The sequence below is a fragment of the Arvicola amphibius genome, chromosome 6 (assembly GCF_903992535.2).
Source record: "Arvicola amphibius chromosome 6, mArvAmp1.2, whole genome shotgun sequence".
Taxonomy (NCBI): Eukaryota; Metazoa; Chordata; class Mammalia; order Rodentia; family Cricetidae; genus Arvicola; species Arvicola amphibius.
Window position 1 is genome coordinate 96,331,271 of NC_052052.2, and position 21,970 is coordinate 96,353,240.

Below are 21,970 nucleotides of genomic sequence, written 5' to 3' on the forward strand. Positions count from 1 at the left end.
GTGCACATTCATGTATATCACAAGTCCATGCCTAAAGTCTAGGACACAGAATAATCTTAAATGTCCATCAACAGATGATGGCCTAAAGAAAATGTGGTATACATTTTTTTGGTTATAACAAAGAATGAAGTCATCTTTTGTATAAAAATGGTTGTAAACAGAGATTGTCATATTAAATAAGGCAAGCCAGACTCAAAAGGATGAGCAGTTATTGTTTTCTTGCTAACATAAAATATTTATTTACAAAAATATCAAGCAAAAAGGAAAATAAGTACTATCTGTTAAGAAGGGACAAGAGAAGTCTGGAGCAAAGTACATCAGATGCATGTATGAAAACACAAAATTTAAGACAATTATTTTGTAACCTTATTATATACCAACAAAGGAAAAAATTGTGTATCAATTTTTGTTATCAATGAAAGCTGTGAGTTATTAAATGTAGACATACAACCAAGCATAGCAGTGTCCTCTAGGGAGAGTAAGCACATGTAGGCAAAAGATAGCAAGGGGCACTCACCGCTGTCCATGACACCCGCCCTACATACACAGTGGACCTAGAGTAGATATTTTCAGAACAGGTCTTTTAAAGGAACAGAAAGAAAGCATCGGCCTAAACAAGATGACCCGTGGGAGTACTGAACAGGAAAATTCGCTGTTTTGAGCAACTCACTGATTTCTCAATCATTGTTAGAAAACAACATTGGTGCTATCTACAAATGATTAGTATAATTAAAATCTTATCTCAAAAACAGAATTAAGTTGAATCTATGTTTCTAATACTGGGGGAGATGGTTTTCTTCTATATCTGTTCAACTATATTGACTACAGGAATTGAATATATTTACTTCATTTCAAAAAATTACATAATAAAAATATATTTTGATTTTTGAATGGAATTGAAATTGTTTAAAAATCAATTTTAGTGAATATTCAAAAGAGGGCATGGTCTCTGGTAACAGAACGATTCTATAATCTTCTTATTAACATATTCTTAAACTTTTATCTTATTTAGTAAATAAGCTGGCAAATCTCCCTCTCAGTATATATTATAATTTTAAATATTGTATAAACTCTTAAATTACAGCACTTTAAAGCACTGAAGTTAGCTTTGTAAAAACCTACCCCTCAATAAAAAATATTTCTGAATTAAATGAAAATATGTAACTTAACTTACTTAATTACACAAGGCAAACACATATGAAAGTATAACAATAAGAACTATGGTGGATTGAAAGACAATGGCTCCCAAAGGGAGGGTGTGACCTTGTTGGAGGAAGTGCGTCACTGTAGATTGGACTTTGAAGTCTCTTTTGCTCAAGTTTCCCTCAATGTGATAGTCAACTTCCTGCTGCCTCCATGCTCCTCAGCATAGTGATGATGGACTGAACTTTTGAAACTGTAAGCAAGTTAACTCAATTACATGTTTTCTCGATAAGGGTTGTCATGGTCATGGTGTCTCTTCACAGCAATGAAAACCCTAGGACAAGAAGGTAACCTCAGGACAGTCTAACAGAAAGGCATTTATTCCCTACTGTTTTAAAAGTGTAGCTAGACTTCTCATCCAGTCCTTCAGTAATTAGCAGGAATGCTACTTGCCAACAAGTATCAAACAGTTCAAAAATCACTTCGGCCAATTAACACTTGAAATATTTATACACTTTTTTTGCTGTAATACTGTTTCTAAAGACTGATATTTAACCATTATTCTTAATGTTGATATAAATTCTTTAAAATCTATACTTAAATATAATCTTATACATATGTGGGTGTACATGTGTGCATGTGTTTCATCTATTTTAATGTATATATCTGCAAAATTATAAATAGCAATATTTCACATACACATAAACTATATTAATATGTATGAAAATACATACATTTATTTTAAAGGCCTTGATAATTTCAGAAATTTCTCTATGATTTCTGGAGCATATTTAAAAATCATCAACCTGGAAAGCACTAGTTATTTTTTGTTTTTATCAAACATCATTCTATATAACGAAGCATGAAGAACTTAATTTTGCCTATGACCATGACATACATATATATATATATATATGTATGTATGTGTGTGTATATATATATATATATATATATATATATATATATATATATATAATTATAGTAACACTTCCTGAGCTATCATACTGACTGTTGATCGTGTGGGTCAGAGAGCAGGGTTCTGCGATCAGAGGAAATCACAAGCTGGGAGAAATCATTCCACACCGCATTCAGATCCACACCATTCCAAGCATGTTCACACTCCATGGAATTAGGTGACAGTCAAGTCCTGCATAGGGTCAGTGTCATGCTTCACTCTTAAACGAATAGTAATTTCTAAACAAATTCATCTGATGATAAAGCTTCCAGACAAAGCCCCTAGTAGTTTCTACAAAATTAAAGGTACAGATTCATGCCATATTGCCTGCCACCACTCCCTCCTCTTTCCTATGTCCCCCTCTTATTCTTCTTCTGCCTTTGCTTTCCCTTGTCCTTGCCATTCTCCTCTTCTTCCTTCTCCTCCTCACCACATTATTTTACCCTCTCAAAAATAATAAGATAACTTTTCTTCCCAATGTTCTCTTTTTTCATACTGTAGGAGGAAAATGAGATTTTGCCTAACCCCAATTTAAAGAAAATAGGCAAATTTCAGGTGCTTTAAGTCAATTTTATTACTGTGTTGAATTATAGCTAAGATAGGCCTTTCTTTCTTCCTTGTTGCAGTCTTGGGAGGCATCTTGCCAGCTGTTAAGCTGTATGCAGGATGAGTACCCTCATCAACTTCCTGCTTTTTAGGCTTAGCCTTAAAAAAGGCAATGACTGTCAAAAGCATCCAAAACAAATGAACTAGTTGTATCAAATGGTGACATGCTACTGAAAACAAATGAAAAATAAGACTGCACCTGTAATTTTACAACACAGAATTCATTTCAGATGTACAAATTGTCTGTATATTTTTAAAAAGCAAAATTCACTTTGAAATATCAGTCTATTAAGCCTGCCATTTTATTTTCATGTGGAAAAACACTCACTTCTAGACCTTGTCTAGGATTCCAATACATGGTGAAAATTCCCTATATATTCCTCTCATAGCATGAATTATCTAGACTTTTTATTGCCTCATTAAATGTTTAAAGTGAAAGAATATTTTGAAATATATGAGCATGACTTTTTCTTCTTGCACTTGCCTGAAAATGATCTTTTCTGCACTGGACCAGAAGTGATCTTTGCCGTGGGTAGAGCTTGAGGAGCAGGTTGTAAGGGAGGATAATTGGCACAATTTATTTAAATTCTCAATACGGGTCTTGAAAATTCTTTAGAGAAGATGGCTTTGAAAACTGACTTTGTCTTTCTAGAGTCACATGCTATAGGAAGGAGAGAAAGGGGCACATTTTCTGAATGGGCAAAGCTACCCTTCAATTATAAACAAAATTTGAAAATTGGAGCTTGAAGCTTACTATGCAGCATAGAATGGGGGAGACAGGCTCCCTTGGCTGAGGATGAAACCTGAAGAAAGGCAGAGAGATATGCAGGAGCCATGTGGGCCATTGCCTTCTTCAAGGCTCATTGTCATGTGGGTATAGAAATTTAACAACATCTGTTAAGTGTTCTTATTTAAAATGAATTTAATTTTGTGCTTTATCTCCTTGTGGAGAATTACTGCGGGCCAGACAGTCGAAAAACAATGCAACAGATTGGGAAATGTAGTCCCTGGGACTCCTCCAGGATTTTCTAGCTTATTGGAAGTATGAGGGTAGGGATAGACAGAAACCAGCTGCTGCCTTATAGAATATATTGATGTATTTCATTTACACTTTACTTCCAGGGACAGCTCTAATCAAGTCCTTATTTTTCTTTGTAGAAATTGACTTTCATAACTTCACAGAGTTTCTTTATACACACAAGAGAAGTTTCTAGGATATTCTGCTGACTTTTAAGTCAGAAGCAGCCCATTTAGTATATGGACATTTCAATTCATTGCTTGCTAACTAATGAAAGTGTTTAAAACAACACATTACTGTTGTGTGTCACTCTGTAAACTACGGACAGCTATGCTGTTATCATTTAAGTCAAATGAAGGTAAACAAATCATTTACTAGAAGGAAAACCATGAAAGAGCTCAGGAAACAAGGGCAAACTTGAACCCACAGAAAATGTCAAGATGCTAACTTGGTGACTTCCCTTGAATCTAAAAGCACTTTGATCAATATGATCAGGGAGGAGGAACGTTTTCTTGAAGCAGCAGTCGTAGATGCTGAGGGATCTTTCCATCCTCAACTGTAGCAACTGTAACATAAACAAGGTTCCTTCTATTGAGTTCTGCAAGAGTTCTCTGAAACCAGACTGAGAAAAGGAAGAAGAGGGCACTTGCGGACTGGGGACACTAGCCACACTTGTAGAGCATAAAAGAACACAGACATTTTCTACTGGACTATAGGAAAAAAGACCAAAACAAATGATGAGAAGCAACAAAATGACACAGGAAAAGCTCAACTAAAATAATGATTAAGATGAAATATAAAGAGGCAATGAATGGAAAAGCTTCATAGAAAACAAGAAAATGATAGCTGAAAACAACAGAGTATAATAGAAACTGGATATCAGGAAAGGGCCGCTAAGAGAGAAAAATACGTTCATCACTATTGGTGAATTGAACTGTTGGTGAATTTGAAAAATTTTATATGCTTCCTAAGTCAAATTGTTTACTCCTCTTCTGTTTTTTAAATTGTAAGGACTCTTTCTTCCAAGGTCAAATTAATATTTCAAATAGTATGATAGATTCTGACTGCTGTATAAAGGCCCAAATTCAAAAAAGCCAGAATAAATGTACACACATATAATTTTAAGATGGGAAAGATCTGTTTTTTTATTAAGTATAGTATGTGAGGAATAAAACATTAGGGAAAGACACATTTAACCATTTAAATTAGGAAGTATACATTGCTGTGGATCCTCCTCCTGCTATTGACACCAAATATTATTTTAACTAAATCTCTATCATTCTATTTATCAATCAGACTTGATAGGCTAGGATGAAAAATAATGTCTTAAAAATCACTATGGAGACATGTACTAGCATGTATGAATCTATCAGTTAACAGTTAAGCGTTCCATGTCAGAGTCTGGTTCAGTTCTCTAGTTAACTTTTAACTTCTTACACATTAACATTACTAGATATCCAAAGGGGATCATATGTGAAAAATCCCTAATATTTAAGGAGATACACAAACAATAAAGGAACATAAAGATGCCTGATAATATAGGAAGTGCAGGCTTAGTCAAAGACAGGAAGTCACAGTGTTGAGAGCCTAGATTTTGTACTTCTGTGGTAGATGGAGATAGAGCCTAGAAGAAGAATTATGTGGCAGGTCAGAGGGAATTCAGATGAGAGTCTGGCAAAGGGCTGCAGTGACAGCCTTTCTAGAAAACAAAGGGGCTGAAAGATGAGTTACATACTTAGAAGAGTAATTAGGTAAAACACGCTAAGAAAGTAAAAGATGAGGCAATTATTAATTTCAATGTAAATAAAAATTCATAAATCATTTTGTATCCAGCCATAGCTTGCAATAAGACACAATATTGCTGAACTATATAATGATTAAATTCAATCACCAGATATGGCATACAACCTGTAATTCTAGCACTCAGGAGGCAAAGGCAGGTGGATTTCTGTGACTTGTGGTCAGCCTAGTCTTTACAGAAAATTTCAGAATGCCCCAAACTACAAGTGAGAACCTGTACCTCCCATATAAAACAAAACACATAAAAAACAAATTCAAATGAAATCATACCAGGAATATGGGGAAGAGAAGCAGGAGAATTGAGGAAACGGATTCTTCATTTGTTAAGAAAAATTAATATTTTTTAAAATGAAGATATGATTATAGACTATGAGAACATACTATTTTACAAATATGAACTAACCAGTGGCTAATAAAAGCATAGATGAAAAGTTATACTGTCTTAGAATAAATTAAGGTCTCTCCAACAAATTGGGTTGGGGTTACTGCAAATGCAAAGTCTTTGTCATCATGGGACTGTCAACTTTCTTTCACAGTTCTCCCTTTGTACATGTAGCCACTGAGTTGATATTAATTTGTAAAATGTAATATATGTAAAAAAAGGAAGCCAAGAGACAGGATGACTGCTATACCAGCCAAAAAGTTTGCCTTCAAGGGTATGAAATAGTCACATAGTTCCAAAAATGAGAACTATTACAGTGAATGAGTGGTCTAAAGGTGAATACAATAAAGAAAAGGTTACATTGCCGTCTGGTTTGCTCTTGCTCTGTCTGTCTGGGAGAGACCTCTCTTTCTGTGCATCACCAGCTAGAGCTGTTTCATTTGTCCTGTGTGCAGAAAGAGCCCACCCATCATTTACTAATCCTTCTATTTCCTCTTTCAATGAGGTGTGCTTGACATCTTTTTTTCCCCCCACTGAGGTCTTCCCCATAAGAACTAGACTCACATTTTATTCCTTTTTCAACCCCCATTAAAACAATGTTTCTCAGACAGTATTCATTATATCTGCTTACCATCTCACTGCTAACATCATTGTAGAAAAATTAATTGGAAGTCCAAGAACCGGGTAGAGATTAATAAATTATGGAAAGTCCCTAAATTAAAATTCAAATTAAGTTGTAAATAATTATTTAATCACATAATTTACAAAATACTAGATAAAATATGTTCATAGGTTTATAAAGAAAGTCTGGACATTTGCCTGTGTTCATATGTATATGAAACACACAAAGAATGAGAAAGAGGAGAGAAATAGAAATTGGGATAAAATGAAATTATTTGAAAAAGAAAATGCAGATGTAGAAAGAAATGGATGAATAAAAGAAGAGTGGAAGGCATTCAAAGAAAAGAACTATGAGTAGATTTTACTTTATCTTGCGCATGCGCATGTGTGTGTTATGTATGTGTATGTTCAAGTACATGTATATTTTGTGTTTGAACAGGTGCATGTATGAGGTTATACATGCAACTGTGTGCATATGTGTGTGGAGGCCAGAGGTCAACTCTGTTTCCTTTCTCAAGACATCATCTACCTTATTTTTGAGACGAGTCTTCCCTAGCCTGGAAGTAGGCCTGCCAGGTTGGCCAGGGAGTCACAAAATTCTACCTGTTTCTCCTTCCTCGGCACTCTTAGTGAGTGAGATGTCTCATCAGCCTCAATACTTTAAAAAATTAGCAGTAATTTTCATGCTATAAGTGTTTGACTAGAATATTTAAGACCATAGGCAGAGGCAAAACCAAACCAACAAGCAAACAAATAAAATAGGTTAAAAAAATTCCTGTTTCTCACAGAGAAGGGAAATTAAAATATTACATAATTTTACTTTATGATTGTTTATGACCAGATTCTATGGAGATCTCAGAATCATTCCTTGCTTTTGACTATGTGCATTTGTGTATGTGTGTGATTCTATGTGTGCGAATGCGCATGTCTGTACATAAATGATTGCATAAAACGGTGTATCCTTGGAAGTCAGAGCACAGCTTGTGGGACCTGGTCTTTCCACCATTTGTGTCCTGGAGATTGAGCTCAGACCCTCATGGTTAGCAGCCAATGTGTTTACCCACTGAGGCACCTTGCCAGTTCCATTTGCTTTTTTAAGTTTTTTTTCTCCCTAGTACAGTGTGAAAGAATATATGCAAACCTCTTGTTCTTGAACAATACATTATTCTCTACAATCACACGGATCTAGGATAAGATGGGTAACAGCAATATTTCCTAGGAAATGCTTTGAGAATATGCAGCCACTTACTTTGTGTGATCTACTGATGGTCTGTGGTTTTCTTCCCCGTGGTGAATACTGATCCCATTACTGAGTCCCCACCTGAATGTATTTGCGTCATTGAGTGAATTTGCAGGCTCTGGCTGGTACCATTTACATAGGTTTCTCTCTTCAAATGTACAAACCTCCAGAACTTAAATGAAACAGGATAAAAACAAAAGCTAATCACAATGAACATGTTAGGAAGGGGCGATTTATTCTCTGCAGCACTTTTTTTCCTTTTCTTTTTCCTGTCTTAGATTTCTTTTATGTTTGTTAGTTTTTTGATTGGGTTTTATTTATATTAAAAAAACTATATTTTCTCATGTTACATACCAATCCCAATTACCACTCCCTCCCCTCCTCCCATTCACTCCTCAGGGAGGGTAAAGCTTTTTTTTTTTTTTTTTTTTTTTTTTTTTTTTTTTTTTTTTCGATTTTTCGAGACAGGGTTTCTCTGTGGCTTTGGAGCCTGTCCTGGAACTAGCTCTTGTAGACCAGGCTGGCCTCGAACTCACAGAGATCCGCCTACCTCTGCCTCCCGAGTGCTGGGATTAAAGGCGTGCGCCACCACCGCCCGGCGAGGGTAAAGCTTTTTATAAGAAATCAGCAAAGTCCAGCACATTGCTTTGAGGCAGGACCAAGGCCCTCCCCACTTTACCTAGGCTGATTAAGATATCCATTCAAAGAGAATATATTTCTAAATGCCAGTACAAGCAGTAGAGATAAATATTGGTCTCACTGACAGTAACCCCATAGTCTGTCCCTGCTCTACAACTGTCACCCACACTTGGAGGACCAAATCATACTGCAAAGTGTGTGTGTGTGTGTGTGTGTGTGTGTGTGTGGTGTGTGTGTTTTCATGTGTGTATATATCTGTGTTTGTGTTTGTGTGTGTGTATATATGTATGTGTTTGCCTGTGTGTGTGTATGTATCTGTGTGTGTGTGTGTGTGTGTGTGTGTGTGTGTTCCTGTGGTGCATGTCAAGATCACACTTGGATGTTGTTTTTCAGGAGCTGACCTTACTTTTTTTAGGCAGGATCTTGCATTTGTTCTGCCGTTTATCAGTTAGGTAAGGACAGCTGGCCAGCATGCCTCAGTGAATCTTAACTTTCCTATCTCTGGATCTCTGAGCTTACAAGGCTAAACTGTCACACCTGAATTTTCTGTGGGATTTGGACATCAAAAACAGGCTCTCGTGCTTGCTCAGCAAGCACTTTACCAACTTAACCATCTTCTGAGTTTCCATATTGTAACTTTTAAGCACTACTTAAATATTTAGGCCAATGTTTTATATAATCACAAGAAAAATCTTTAAAAATACACCCACTGAAACAGTCTACCTAAGCTAATAGGAACTCACCAACTCCAACCAGACTGGGAAGAAACACATAGAACCAAACCAGTTCCTCTGAATGTGGGTGACAGTTGCATGGCTGGTGCAGACTGAGGGGTCACTGACAGTGGCACCAGGATTTATCTCTACTGCTTGTACTGGATTTGGAGAAACCTATTCTCTTTGGATGGATACCTAGCTCAGCCAAGATATAGTAGGCAGGGCCTTGGACCTTCCACAAAGCAATGTGCCTTACCCTCTCTGAGGATTGGATGGGGGTGGAGTAGGAGGGTATGTAAAAGACTGGGAGGAGGGGAGGGAGTAGGAACTTGGATTGGTATGTATGATGAAAACAGATAGTTTGTTTTCTTTCTTAAAAAAAAAACAAATAGATAAAAAAAATTGAGGTTCATTTTTATTTGACTCTCCATAGAAAGTAAAATATGGGAGTGAATGATTATATTAGCAGTGCGCTCTATGAGGTGAGATGCTCATTACTTCCTACAGCGTCTGTTTCCCATCTCTTCCCAGCTGGCATTTTTGCTGCCTGTTTGACCTTCAAGCTCTGACCTGTTGGCTCTTCTTTGTCCATGGCAATATTCTGCTTGACTTTGGCTTAGTCCCTGAAGATGTCAGCACAAGTTTAAAAGCATTTGATTTCAAAGCATTGAAATTTATGACAATGTTTATATAGTCTTAACTACCTTTAAAGATTTTAAGATTCTTGTAATGATTTATTATGCTATAAAAATTAGAATGCAATTGATTTTCATGTGAAAATTCTTCTTAAATTCTCTCTCTCCCTCCCTTTTTCTTTTCCTTCTTTGCTGAATGTGTCCATGTATCAATTTATTTTAAAATTACTATTGCTTGAGTAAAAATGAAATCACTTCAATGAATTCTTATGTGTGTTATAGAAAACATGACATTGACTCATTTTCTGAATGCATCAACAGTCATGATATGCCACAGTTGAAAACTTTAAATTAGTTTATATATTTATCATTATGATGATAAGTATATAATATCCTTCTTAAAAATGTGCAGTGATTCATGGCATTTGAGTGCTAAGCTCTGATATTAATATATGTTGTGTATATTTATCTTGTGAAGAGACTTAGGACTCAATAACCGTTCTTTACATTGTCAAAATAATAAGAACTGTTCATTTGTAAAATTATTCACATAAAATATCAACCAGCAAAGATGGAATGTAAAGATATGCTATATGACATGGCACCTGCAGTCAATAATAATATATATCAGAATGAAAACATATTTAAATGCCAGGTGTCATGATAAGTGTTCATAACACAACTTTTAAAAACACATTAGAAATTCTAAACCTATAAGTTATAAATAAGTTTATTATGATATTTCATCTTACAAAGATATAAACAATGGAGGTCATACAGTGTATTTGAAAATCTAATGTATCCAAACCAAAAAGACCCTGTGATATCAAAAATGAATAAACATCTGTTTATTATTATTAAATAATCTGTAAGTTGTCATGTATTAATAAAGGGCAATACTAAAATAGCAAAGCTGAAAACTACAGCGTTTATTTCTAAAAAAGCTTCAATTATGCTAGGTTAGGTTTTTGTAAACCTTTCGATCCGTTACTGCTTACATATATTTTGTCGCTTCCCATGAGAAAGCCTGAATACCACGTCTTCCATCTAATTATCTTCAATTTGTGATGCATAATATAAATAAGTCCCAGGACACATTGAAGGAGATAGAGCCATCTTATTTACGGAGTGCATCAGTTTTGAATTTATGACTTGTTTTAGTGTATATTTTTGTATAGTTGCAGAATATGAGTGAATTTTTTTTTGAGTTAAGTGAAAAGCTTTTACGAGACTTCTTAAAGCCTAAGCTTCTTGACACACTGGTGAAGATAGATGAGGCACACCATGCTTTGTGTCACTGGTATGTTTGTAATTCTCAATATTATGAATACTTTGATCAATAATACTGCAGTGTTGTAAATTAACATACTAGTCACTTAAAGCACAGAAGGAAAAGATACCATAAAGTATTTGTTCTGTCTGACTTTGTGTTTTACCTCCCAGGCATGCTTCTTCCATTTGCATCTTTGACGGCAAAGCTCAATATTAAATTAAATACTTTCTCACTGATCCATTTAAGAGGTATGAATTGTCAGGTACCAATAAATGAGAACCATATTTTATCAAGACATAGGGACACATCTCACATGTACTAAATTTACTCTTCTTATGAACTCAGTGTATTTTTTACAGTGCTCTTTGTTTGTATGTGTGTGTTTGTGCATTTGCCTAGGGAAAATTTAAAAATAGTTCATCTACTTCAAGTTATTATACTGTTCTATTCCTAATTACTTCTCACTTGAGTATATAGGAATAGTTGGGTGAGGGGTAGATGCAGAAGAGGTATAATTCCTTCAAACAGTTTTATGGATAAAACATGCAGGAATTAGGAATTCACCTACCACAAGAGGATTCATCTGACTTGTCAGGGCAGTCATTTCTGAAGTCACATTGCTGGATTTTTCCAACACAGTGACCGTTAGACCTACAGACAAATTCATCATCTGTGCAGTTGTGTGGAGGCAAGGTCACTGGAACTGAAGGTTCTGGTGGATTTGGAATGTCCATCGGCAAATTACCTTGAAGAGAAATGACACAAAGACATCAAATTTTGTGCCTTGTAGTTTTCTTAAATGTTTTGCAAAATTGAAATTTCTAATTACATTATGTAATTTTATGAGGGATATTTGATAGTGTTTATTACTGTGTTAAAACCATCTCAGCATTTAAATTGGGACTTGTCTTAGCAAAGGCAGAAAACTTGAATATTTTTTAATCATAAAAAAGTAGGTGAAAGATTTGATAGATGACAATGAAAGTTGACTCAAATTCAAATAAAAGGAAAGTCCATGACAAACACTTGGGAAAATGAGTAGAAGCCAAGAGAGCGGTGGGTGCTACCATCTAGAAATAGAGCCAGTTTCTTAGCTGGGGTCATCCTTGAGGATTCCTGAGAACTTTCCTAGTGTCAGATTTCTCACTAGCCCTTTAATTGTTCCCTCAATCAAGATATCTCTTTCCTTTCTCTCCTCCGCCCTTTCCCCCTTTTTGAGCATCCCATCCTAATGTAGATAAATCAAATATCATTCTAAAATTTAAGAAAAAATAAACAATGATTTAGTGTTTGAAATGTTGATAATTTTAAAGGAATTAAAAGATAGTTTGAATAAAAAAGAACAGCCACTAAGCTTAATGGAAAATTACTTCAAGGTAAAGTTAATCATGATAGCTACAGCATTGCCTCCACTCCCAAATTATCTGCAGTCTTGGTTTCTGTTACCTCCAGGTAACTGCAGTCTGAAAACACTGGATAAAAAATTGCAGAAACAATCTGCAAGTTTTAAATTGCGTGTGACTCTGCCAAGCATAATGAAATCATGCATCATTTTGTTTTTCTTGCTTGGGATATGAATCACGCTTTTTCTTGTTTACTCACACCATACAACCTACTGTCCATTAGTCCTGCTACTAGCCTTCTCAGTTATCAAACTGACTGTCACAGGAGTGTTCAAGTTCTCCTTACTGTACTTAACGATATGCCTAAAACACAAGAAGACGACACTGGAAATTCAGCTGTGCCACAGTAAACATGCAGAGCTGACCTTCAAAGTGATAATGTCCAGTTTACCGACCTGATAGTGAATTATAAAAATGAATGTTTAAATTGCCAATATCTATGCTGAGAACAGATTTTCCACATTTGGAGTCATAATAAAGAAAGAAAAAAACCTGCTTAATTTTTGCTATCACATCTAAAATTGGAAAGGTAATGATGGGAGTAAATGGTAATTGTTCAGATAATATGGAAATGGTACCAAATTTGCAAGAAGAAATGAACAGAAAATGTGTTCCCACTGAAAACAGTTACGTTACCAAGCAAGAAGCCTGACAAAAGGATTCTCCAATAAGAAAGGAAGCAAGCCCTTTATTGTAAGAAAGAAATGTTTGCACAGATCCATGAATAGGTGTGGACTGAAACCACACAAACCACTGGAGAGGCTATGCTTGCCAACAGAGAAGCTGCTGGCACATTTGTGACTGAGTTAATGAAGCTGACTATAGAGAAAGAATAAACCAAAAGCAGTTTTTCTTCTTTGAGAAAACATGCTTTTTGAGAATCTTTCTAGTAGGTCTATGCCTAGTAGAGTGCAAAGGAAGTATTTAGGCATGAAGCACAGGAGAAATGCCCTTGCTATAATATGGCAACAGTGCAGGATGCATAGCTAAATCAGAAAGAGTGTGGAGTGAAGACTCCACATGTTCTCAAACAAAAATGAGAATTATCTGCCAAGATCCCGACTACATTATTAGAAACCATGGGTGACAGTCATTTCATTTATGGAAAGGTTCCACTAAAGTTCTATTCCAAAAGTGAAATGCTATTTGAAAGAAGAGGGAATGGAATTGAAAAGTGTATTAGATATGTATCTGGCCATCCAGGACCTATTGGCCATGAAAAAAAAAATGAACCAAAAGCTGATCATTCCAACCACAAGCAAGTGTGACAGAATTCTTTCCAAGAGATGAAAAGGCATGCAGACATATTAAATGAAGAATACAAAGCATCTGTAGCATCATACACAGATGAAAACTAAGGCACTATGCATCACTTAGATGAGTTAAAAAGAAAAAGGTGGGGCTGGTAGGTTAGTTCATGGGTAATGTGCTTACACAGGCATGCAGAGTTCAGTCCTCAGAACCTTCATTTCTAAAAACCTGCCATTTAAAAAAAAATCCAGTATGTGCCTTGGATTCCAGAATTGGATAGGTATAAAGAGGCAGATTCCTTCACTAGGGCCCAACAGCCAGCCAGTCTAGCTGTACTGGTGAAGGATAGGTTCAGCAATGGACCCTGTCTCCAAAGATAAAGTAGTGGGTGAGTGGGAAAGACACATGACACTGATCTCTAAGCTCCATGTGCATAGGTACACGTACGTGTACACATATACAATCAAACTAGTATGCACAAATGAAAAACAATAACTTCTGACAGCACTGCTCTTCCAAAGAATGTGAGAAGCAAACAAAAAAGAAAGACAATTCTTCATCTGTATAGATTTGAGCCATCAATCATCTGGACTTGACATACAATAGATATCAGCTAAGGCTCGGTGATCCTGGTTTCCTGGAAACAGATGAAGCACCCGCAGATGAGAGTGTCCTAGTGTTGACATCTTTCACCTCTCGTATCCATTATGTCATTCATAGTGTCACCTGAGGAGGCTCAGTGCAGTATCGGGTGCTTTGAAGGGGAAAAGAGAGCAAACAGCTTCATATAACCAGGTAAAAGAGTGCTAAATTTTTCTATTTTAAGTTACTCATCTCTTCACTTGCCCAATTTATAAAATAAAGTTCATCATAGATACAAGTGATATTATACAGAATGAGCAGGATATATAGATATAGATATATGTATATATATATTATATATATCACAACAATAGAAAGAAACCATGAGTTTAACAGAGATCATAGGAGTATTTGGGGATGGAGGTTTGGAGGGAGGAAGAGGAAGGGGCAAATTATGTAATTATATCATAATCTCAAAAAAAAGTAATTAAAATATATCTTAAGTATATAGTATTCACAAAAGATCATGGAGACCTACATTGCCTGTATTTACATTTATGTCAACATTCCTATCTATCTATATGTCCTGGCTTGTTTCTCTACTATTATAAACACCATGATCAAAAAAGGAACTTGGGCAGGAAGGAGTTTATTGGTTACAGGTTACAGCATATCATCGAAGAAAGCCAAAGCAGGGATCCGGAGCCAGCAACTGTACAGAGACTATGGATGGATGATGTTTACTGACTTGCTTCTTCTGGCTTGCTCAGTTACATTCTCTGTTGAATTTAAAACCACCAATCCATGGGAGGCACCATTCACAGACTCTCTCATCAATCAGCAATAGAGGAAATCTTCCATAGGCATGCCCACTAGCCAGCCTGGGGAAGGCAATTTCTCCATAAATTTCCACTTCCCAGCAGTTTGTGTCTAGTAGACAAAAATTAACCAACACACTCTATGCAATTATCTATCTCTTTTATGTGATTAAGTAACTTCCAAGGTTTGGGGTATTTACTGAGATCCCAAAACACATTACATGTGGCTATGGAAAGATTGCTATGGTATATGAAGTAATTTACCAAATGTTACAAAACATTTTATGCACAGATTGCTTTCATATGTTTCACTGGAATATAAAGGAAAATTCCTTTGTAGATCATCTTCTTAAAGTGCTTAAAACTAACTCCAACCAGAAATGAATTTAACCATGAAATAGGTTGTGAACTTCCTAAAAATGGTTCGTTCCTGCACTTTTGTTGAAAACACACGATGCAATTAAAATTCAGGAAGGCAGAGATATTGAAAATTCTCAGTTGTATATTCTGTTTCAAGATTGTCATCCATAAGGTAACAAATATACTCAGTTAGGCTCATATCAGCTTTTGCATTTATTTAAATGAGGATGTGATCGCATGATCCTGTTCTCTAGTCCATGACGGTCCTTATGCTAGACAATATGGCTTTAGTTCAGGGCCTGGGCTGTGGAGCTGATTACACAAAGATCCATATCATTGGCACTGAGGTATGTGCTGTAAGCACTACTCTGGGTATGCACTGGGAAATATGTTAATTTCAAGGGAGACCCTTAATTTGTGTTCCAAGGTCAGGATATTCTAGAAGAATAAAAGCTTACATGGCAGTGGATCATAAACTATTTCTTTTTTTGGCATTGCTTTGCATTATACATATTTATAGGAAATTCTATTATCTTGAATTCATATATTGTAGTTAAATTTGAACTCATACAATATATTGTTGACTACTACTTTAGTATTTGCTATACAACATACATCTAACCACTGCTTTCAATTTAGTAATTTTTTTATTGTTTTCTAATTCTGGAAATGAGTATTTTGTGGCAGGAGAGCATCCGAGTGGACTTTGTAGAAGTTCAGAAATTTATTCACTCCAGACATAAAAGACTGTATTGTAGTTGCTTCAAAATTAATGGTATTCTCACTTTTTCTTATTTTCAAAATTATTTTTAATAATGAATCATTTAAACATTAATATATGTTAATAAAATATTATAAAATATGCCTCACTCCACAAACATACTAAAGGAATTATTACTAACTAATAGCTTCAGATCCTCATTCTCAGAGAAAAGGAGGAAGAGAGGGAGGGAAAGAGAAGGAAGAGTCAGGGAGGGAGAGACACAGGAAATCCATACCTATTTTTAAAGCTACTCTTTTCCCAAATGCCACCAGCGAGACCACACATCCACATAGAAAACTGTACTAATTTATGATTCCATGTGTATTTTTATAAGTTGAGTTATGAAGTATTTGCCTGTTTGTTACTACCTAGTGAGCTTAATATAATGTCCTTCAGTTTCATCTTCTGTCTGGGGAAGGTTGTTAGAAAACAGTGTCATGGTCTTGAGGCTTAAATAACAACTTTGTAACTGTCAGTTCAGGAGAAAGGGAAATTCAAGATCATGGTGTCAGTAGATTGGGATCTAAAAAGAGCTAACTTCCTGACGCACAATGGACACTTTTTCCTTATGTCCTGAATTAATGAAAAGATCAAGTCAACTCACTTTTTTCTTTCATAGGGGTGCTGTGCGTTCTTGTGAATATTTAAGTCCTAATTATCTCTCAAAGGCTCCATATTTTTGTGCCATCACTCTTAAAGATTGTTATACTTCAGTATGAAGCAGGCTCACATGTCTGAACTTTCATGCCTTGGTTGATTAGCGATGCCATTTTGGAAGATTGTAGAACCCTTGAGAAATGTGATGGGACCCAAAGAGCAGAATTAGTCAATGGCAAAAAGCCTTGTGGGGTATATGTACTTAGTCTCCAGTAGAACTTCAATGCTTCCTGGCCAGTGTCAGGCAAGGAGCTGCTGCTACAAGCTCCTATATCAGAGATGGACCTATTGCAGCCACGATGTGTTGTCGAACCTGTGAACGCAAATCAACCCTCACTCTCCATGGTTGTTCCTGTCGGGGTATTTCCATCACAGTGAAAGGTAATTAGTTTAGAAAACTAGTAATAATGTAGTCATAATCTTCACCTCACTTTTGCATATGTGAATGTGAGTGTGTTGACTGGTGATGATTTAGGTCATGAAACTAGAAGAGGCAAAGAAGATGGAAAAGACGTTCTAAGGTAAGTGTGGAATAGAAACAGAGAAATGGAACACACATGAAGAAAAATTGGAATGGGGCCACTGACAGAAGGCATCTTGGTTCTTTCATATTTTTATCAATTATTAATAAATTTCCTTCAGTTATCCATGTATAATCTTACATGCATATAAATATTTATTTTGGTAAGTATTGATATGTTTTATTAGTGAATCTATCTTTTATGAGAAAATCCAGACATCTACAAAATGGTCTAACTTTTTGACATCCTTGCTTTGAGTGTGAGAATCTTTTCTAGTATGTGGTATCATTTGTATTTTCGAGATTCTAAAATCTGTGTAATATGCATCAGTATTCTGATAGGCAATTCCTTAATGATGTATGATAAACATATTTTCATTTGCATATTTGTCCCATTTATAACTGTGAGGACAAATTTGTTCAGATCTCTTGATTATTTTAAGATTTTAATCGTTTTATTAGCATATATTAATGATGAAAATAGTTTTCATTGTGACATTTCCATACAAATACACATATTTCACCCATTGTCCTCTATATACTCACTAATTTCAAATCAGGGTTTCATTACCTAACTCTGAGATATGAATGTTCCCTGGATGTTTTCAATAGCACAAAGGTCTTTTTCAAATGTTTTTCCCAACAATGACTTATTTTATTTTTCATTCTTCAGTATCTTTCAAAGAAAAAAGTTATAATTTTAATGAAATCCAGATAAGTAATGCATTATTTAATAGTTTAATGTCTTTTGTTGATGTAATTAAATTTATCATTAAACCCAATGTCCTCCAGATTTTATGTCATTTTCTGTGCGTTTTGTAGTTCAGTGACTTTTACATGTAGGTCTTCAACCCATTTTGAGTTAGATTTCTGTGAAGGATCTATATGAAGAATTGGTGTTGGGTTTTGCACAGGTCTTTTGAAGAAAGAGGATCACTCCAGAATGTAATTTCAGGCTTAGCAAAAGTAGCAAGGGGCATAAGCCTTGATGGACTGACCATTCCTGGCTTTGCCAAAGCCTCCTTTACTGTTACCCTAATTATATCTCTAGCAACTCAGTTTCTACATACTGAAACCTCTTATCTGGAGTTGTTTGAAGGAATCATTTGCCTAAGCAATTCTCAGCCATGAGACACCTGGTTTGCCAGGTTCACTCAAGACTGAGTTTTGTAAAGGTTTTTAAATTCCTTCAGAAAGAACTCAAATAAGTATCAGACTTTAAACAAAAGATAACAACACTGACTTTAAACAACAAAAAAAGATAGTTCAAAGCCTAAGTGTATTGCATTCAACCAGATGCAATCGCTCTGTGGAATATCTCACTTCAAAGACTCAATCTTTTGCCTGAGATGTTCACTGATTCTAAGCAAGAGAGTTTGTGCAAAAAAAATTCTTTTCTCCATAATATTTTCTTTATTTTTGGCTCGCTATTTTATATTGTTTATTCTTTATTTGATTGCTCTTTCACTGGTGCCAACTGGCCCTGAACAGTGCTGTTTCATAGTATACCTTCAAATTGGGTTATACCAACCCTCTGCTTCATTCTTTAGTTTCTTTAGTATCATCATAGGGTTCTCATACCGATTACAACAATCTTGTCTTCCACTCTTCTTCTTATAAGGCTGTGAATCCCATCTGCAAGTCCTGCCTCATAATTTAATCTAATCTGAACTGTAGCCCCAAATTCCCTTCTCTAAATATCATCAGACAGGGGATGAGGATTTCAGTCTATTAATTTGGAGTGGACACAAAGATTCATCTTATTGAAAATTTGTGGTTTAGTGTTTTGAACTATTATTGTTAAGAGTGAGACTGAATTGGTAGAGGTATAATAGATTTGTTTCTTTAAAGAAATAAACAGACACAATAGGAGAGCCTCGGTTGAAACAAAAATTGCAGAGGCAACATACAAATGGCTGCTTTCCATCCCCACCGAGAAGCAGAGATTAGTTTGCTTTGATCTGATCTTCTGCCACACAGCTAAGCCACAGGGAAACCAAACCACCTGCACATCTGTCATGTGGAAGATTTCCTAAATTGATGGCTCAGGCTCCAGATGGACTTGGTGTTCTAACTCCTTGCTCTGCGAATTCCTTGCAACAAATGTGATAAACTTCAGGCTACACTAATAAATTCTTTTTGATAAAACAGATTTTCTAGCTTGTTTTATGCTACAGTTCTCTCCCAACAGCCATCCCCACATTGATCATTAAATAGACAGAGTGGCTATCTTACCACCCTTAGTCCTTGATAAAATTTACCTTGAAAAAGCTTGAGATCTAACTGGTGACTTAATTTGCAGAGCTGTTATTTATGTCTTTTAGAGGAAATCATCTATATATTCTGCCTGTGACCTTTCATGTTAAGAAATGACTTCATTTAAAATTCTATAAGGTCACTGGAGCTTAAATTTAATCAATCTTCACACAATTGAGAATGTGGAACTACCTACACCTCCAGGGTCAGGGCACAGGTATTTCCTATGGCACTAAATGCAACAACAGAATAGACTCCGAGGAAAAGAGCTCCATCTAGTATGATCAAAATAATAAAGTGCATGTGTAAGCCCCGCTTAAGTGAAGTGGAGTTTCAGACATAGTTGCTAGCCACATGTGCTACTTCATGCCCTAACCACTGGGGAAGCCAATACAGGCAGTCTTAGGCCAGTCAGAGCTATATAATGAGACCCTATCTCAAACAATACCACCAAAAACCGACAAAATCCTAATACAGTTATTGTTTGAAATTGACTCATAAAAATCACAATATAGGTCTTTGCTGCATATTATATCATGGAGTTTATTTTCCTATGTTTGATACAAATATGGTCTTCCAAAGTATGTTTGCTTTATAACATAAATGAAATGAAATTTTTGTATCTATAAGCATTCTGTTACATTGAAGTGGGGTTAGAAGTAGAAAGAAAGCTTGGGATTAAGGTTGTACATTTCCCTGGCACTTTCAAGCCTAGAACAGAAGACTTCAAATTAGGACAGTCCTTGAACCTCAACCTAGCAAGTGCAGCCTCTCACAATGACCCTGCAGCAGGTCTTCCTGGAGCTCTCTGAGGACAGGGATGATTCTGAGAAGAAACGAGGTCTCTCAGTGAAGTGAAAGCTTCCCCAAATACAAACATCCTCCCCTGCCCCCATGGATGCTTTCTCCCTCTTGCAATTTAAAAGTTTTTGTTTTAGTACTGCATATCTATTGTAGATACACAAATTATATGACCATGAAGAAGGCAATAAGGTGGGGAGGGTAAAGCACTTATAGATAGAATTAGAGCATTGAACTGGCTCATTCTCTTTTCAGAGTTGCTTTGACTGTCATTTTAACACACATTCATTGTACACATTAATGGGTTTCACTGTGACATTTCAGAACAGGTATTATTGTGCATAGGTTACACATAGCTTCTTTTCTACCCTTCTCACCTTCTGAAGCATATTAATAAAAACTCAGAGAAAGAAACTGGGGTTCAACCTGAAGGTTAGAAAAGCAAAACAGCTAGTCACTGGCTGTTACTTTGACCACAGTCTGAAAAGGTGATATGCCTCCAGGAATCTCAGGACAATGCTGGAGAGCTGTCTCCTGCCATTTTATAATCCTCTCTAGTTCTAGGATTAAAGGCATGCACCACTACTGCCTGGTTTCTATGGCAAACAAACATGTCTACTGGGATTAAAGGTTTATGATACTGCGGCCTGGTCTATAAGGGTGGGCAGTGTGACTGTTTTACTTTTCTCTTTCTCAGGAAAGTTTTATTTATTAAATTACAATAGAAATGCCAATACAACCTTTAGTCTCCTTCATAGTCCTTAAGATCCTTCTAATTCTTTTGGTTTGTGGTTTCCACACAAAAAAGAAAACATGTAATACTTGACCTCTTTCTGTCTTTTTTTTTTTTTCAATATGATCTCATCCACCTCCATTTATTTTCCTTAAAATAATAGGATGTCCATCTTTTTTACAGGGTATGGTACTCCATTTGCAACATACATACGAATTTTCTTTATCTATTCTTGTGCTGGAGGGTATCTAGGCTAATTCCATATCTTACTTATTGCAAATAATACCACAACATACATGATTAACCATGTGAAAAAAGAAGCAGCAGCTGAGAAAAGTTCCCCCTGAATTCTAAGACCTTCACATCCATTTTGTCATTTGTGTGAATGAGTGTTGTGTTTGCATCATTTCCACCACACACTTTCCCCTCCCCAACTTCTTCTACCCCTGCACTCCCTTTCAACCTCAAGACCTCTTCTTTAATTGCTATTCTTTCATACACACACACACACGTATGTGTGTAGAAGGAGCGGCGGGGCTGCGTCCCGCCACCCGGCCGCTGGCTAGCTTTACACCCGAAATAATTACACGGAAACTGTATTCTTTTAAATACTGCCTGGCCCATAGTTTCAGCCTCTTATTGGCTAATTCTCACATCTTCCTTTAACCCATATTTAGTAATCTGTGTAGCACCACGAGATGTGGCTTACCAGGAGAGATCTTAACCTGCGTCCATCTCGGAGAGCAAAAGCATGGAGACTGCATATGGTGACGGCCTGAAGCGTCTCCCCAACTCTAC

The 21,970-nt window shown here is 36.1% G+C and overlaps 1 protein-coding gene across 1 annotated transcript in view; it reads right to left on the reverse strand.

Moving 5' to 3' along the window:
• Positions 1-21,970, reverse strand: part of Malrd1 (MAM and LDL receptor class A domain containing 1) — a 617,971-nt gene that overhangs the window by 391,321 nt on the left and 204,680 nt on the right. Inside the window, exons 19-20 of the mRNA XM_038334493.1 lie at positions 11,597-11,773; positions 7,775-7,937 (exon numbers count right to left, since the gene is read on the reverse strand). Of these exons, the coding sequence (XP_038190421.1) occupies positions 7,775-7,937; positions 11,597-11,773 (340 nt within the window). The remainder of the gene's footprint in view (positions 1-7,774; positions 7,938-11,596; positions 11,774-21,970) is intronic.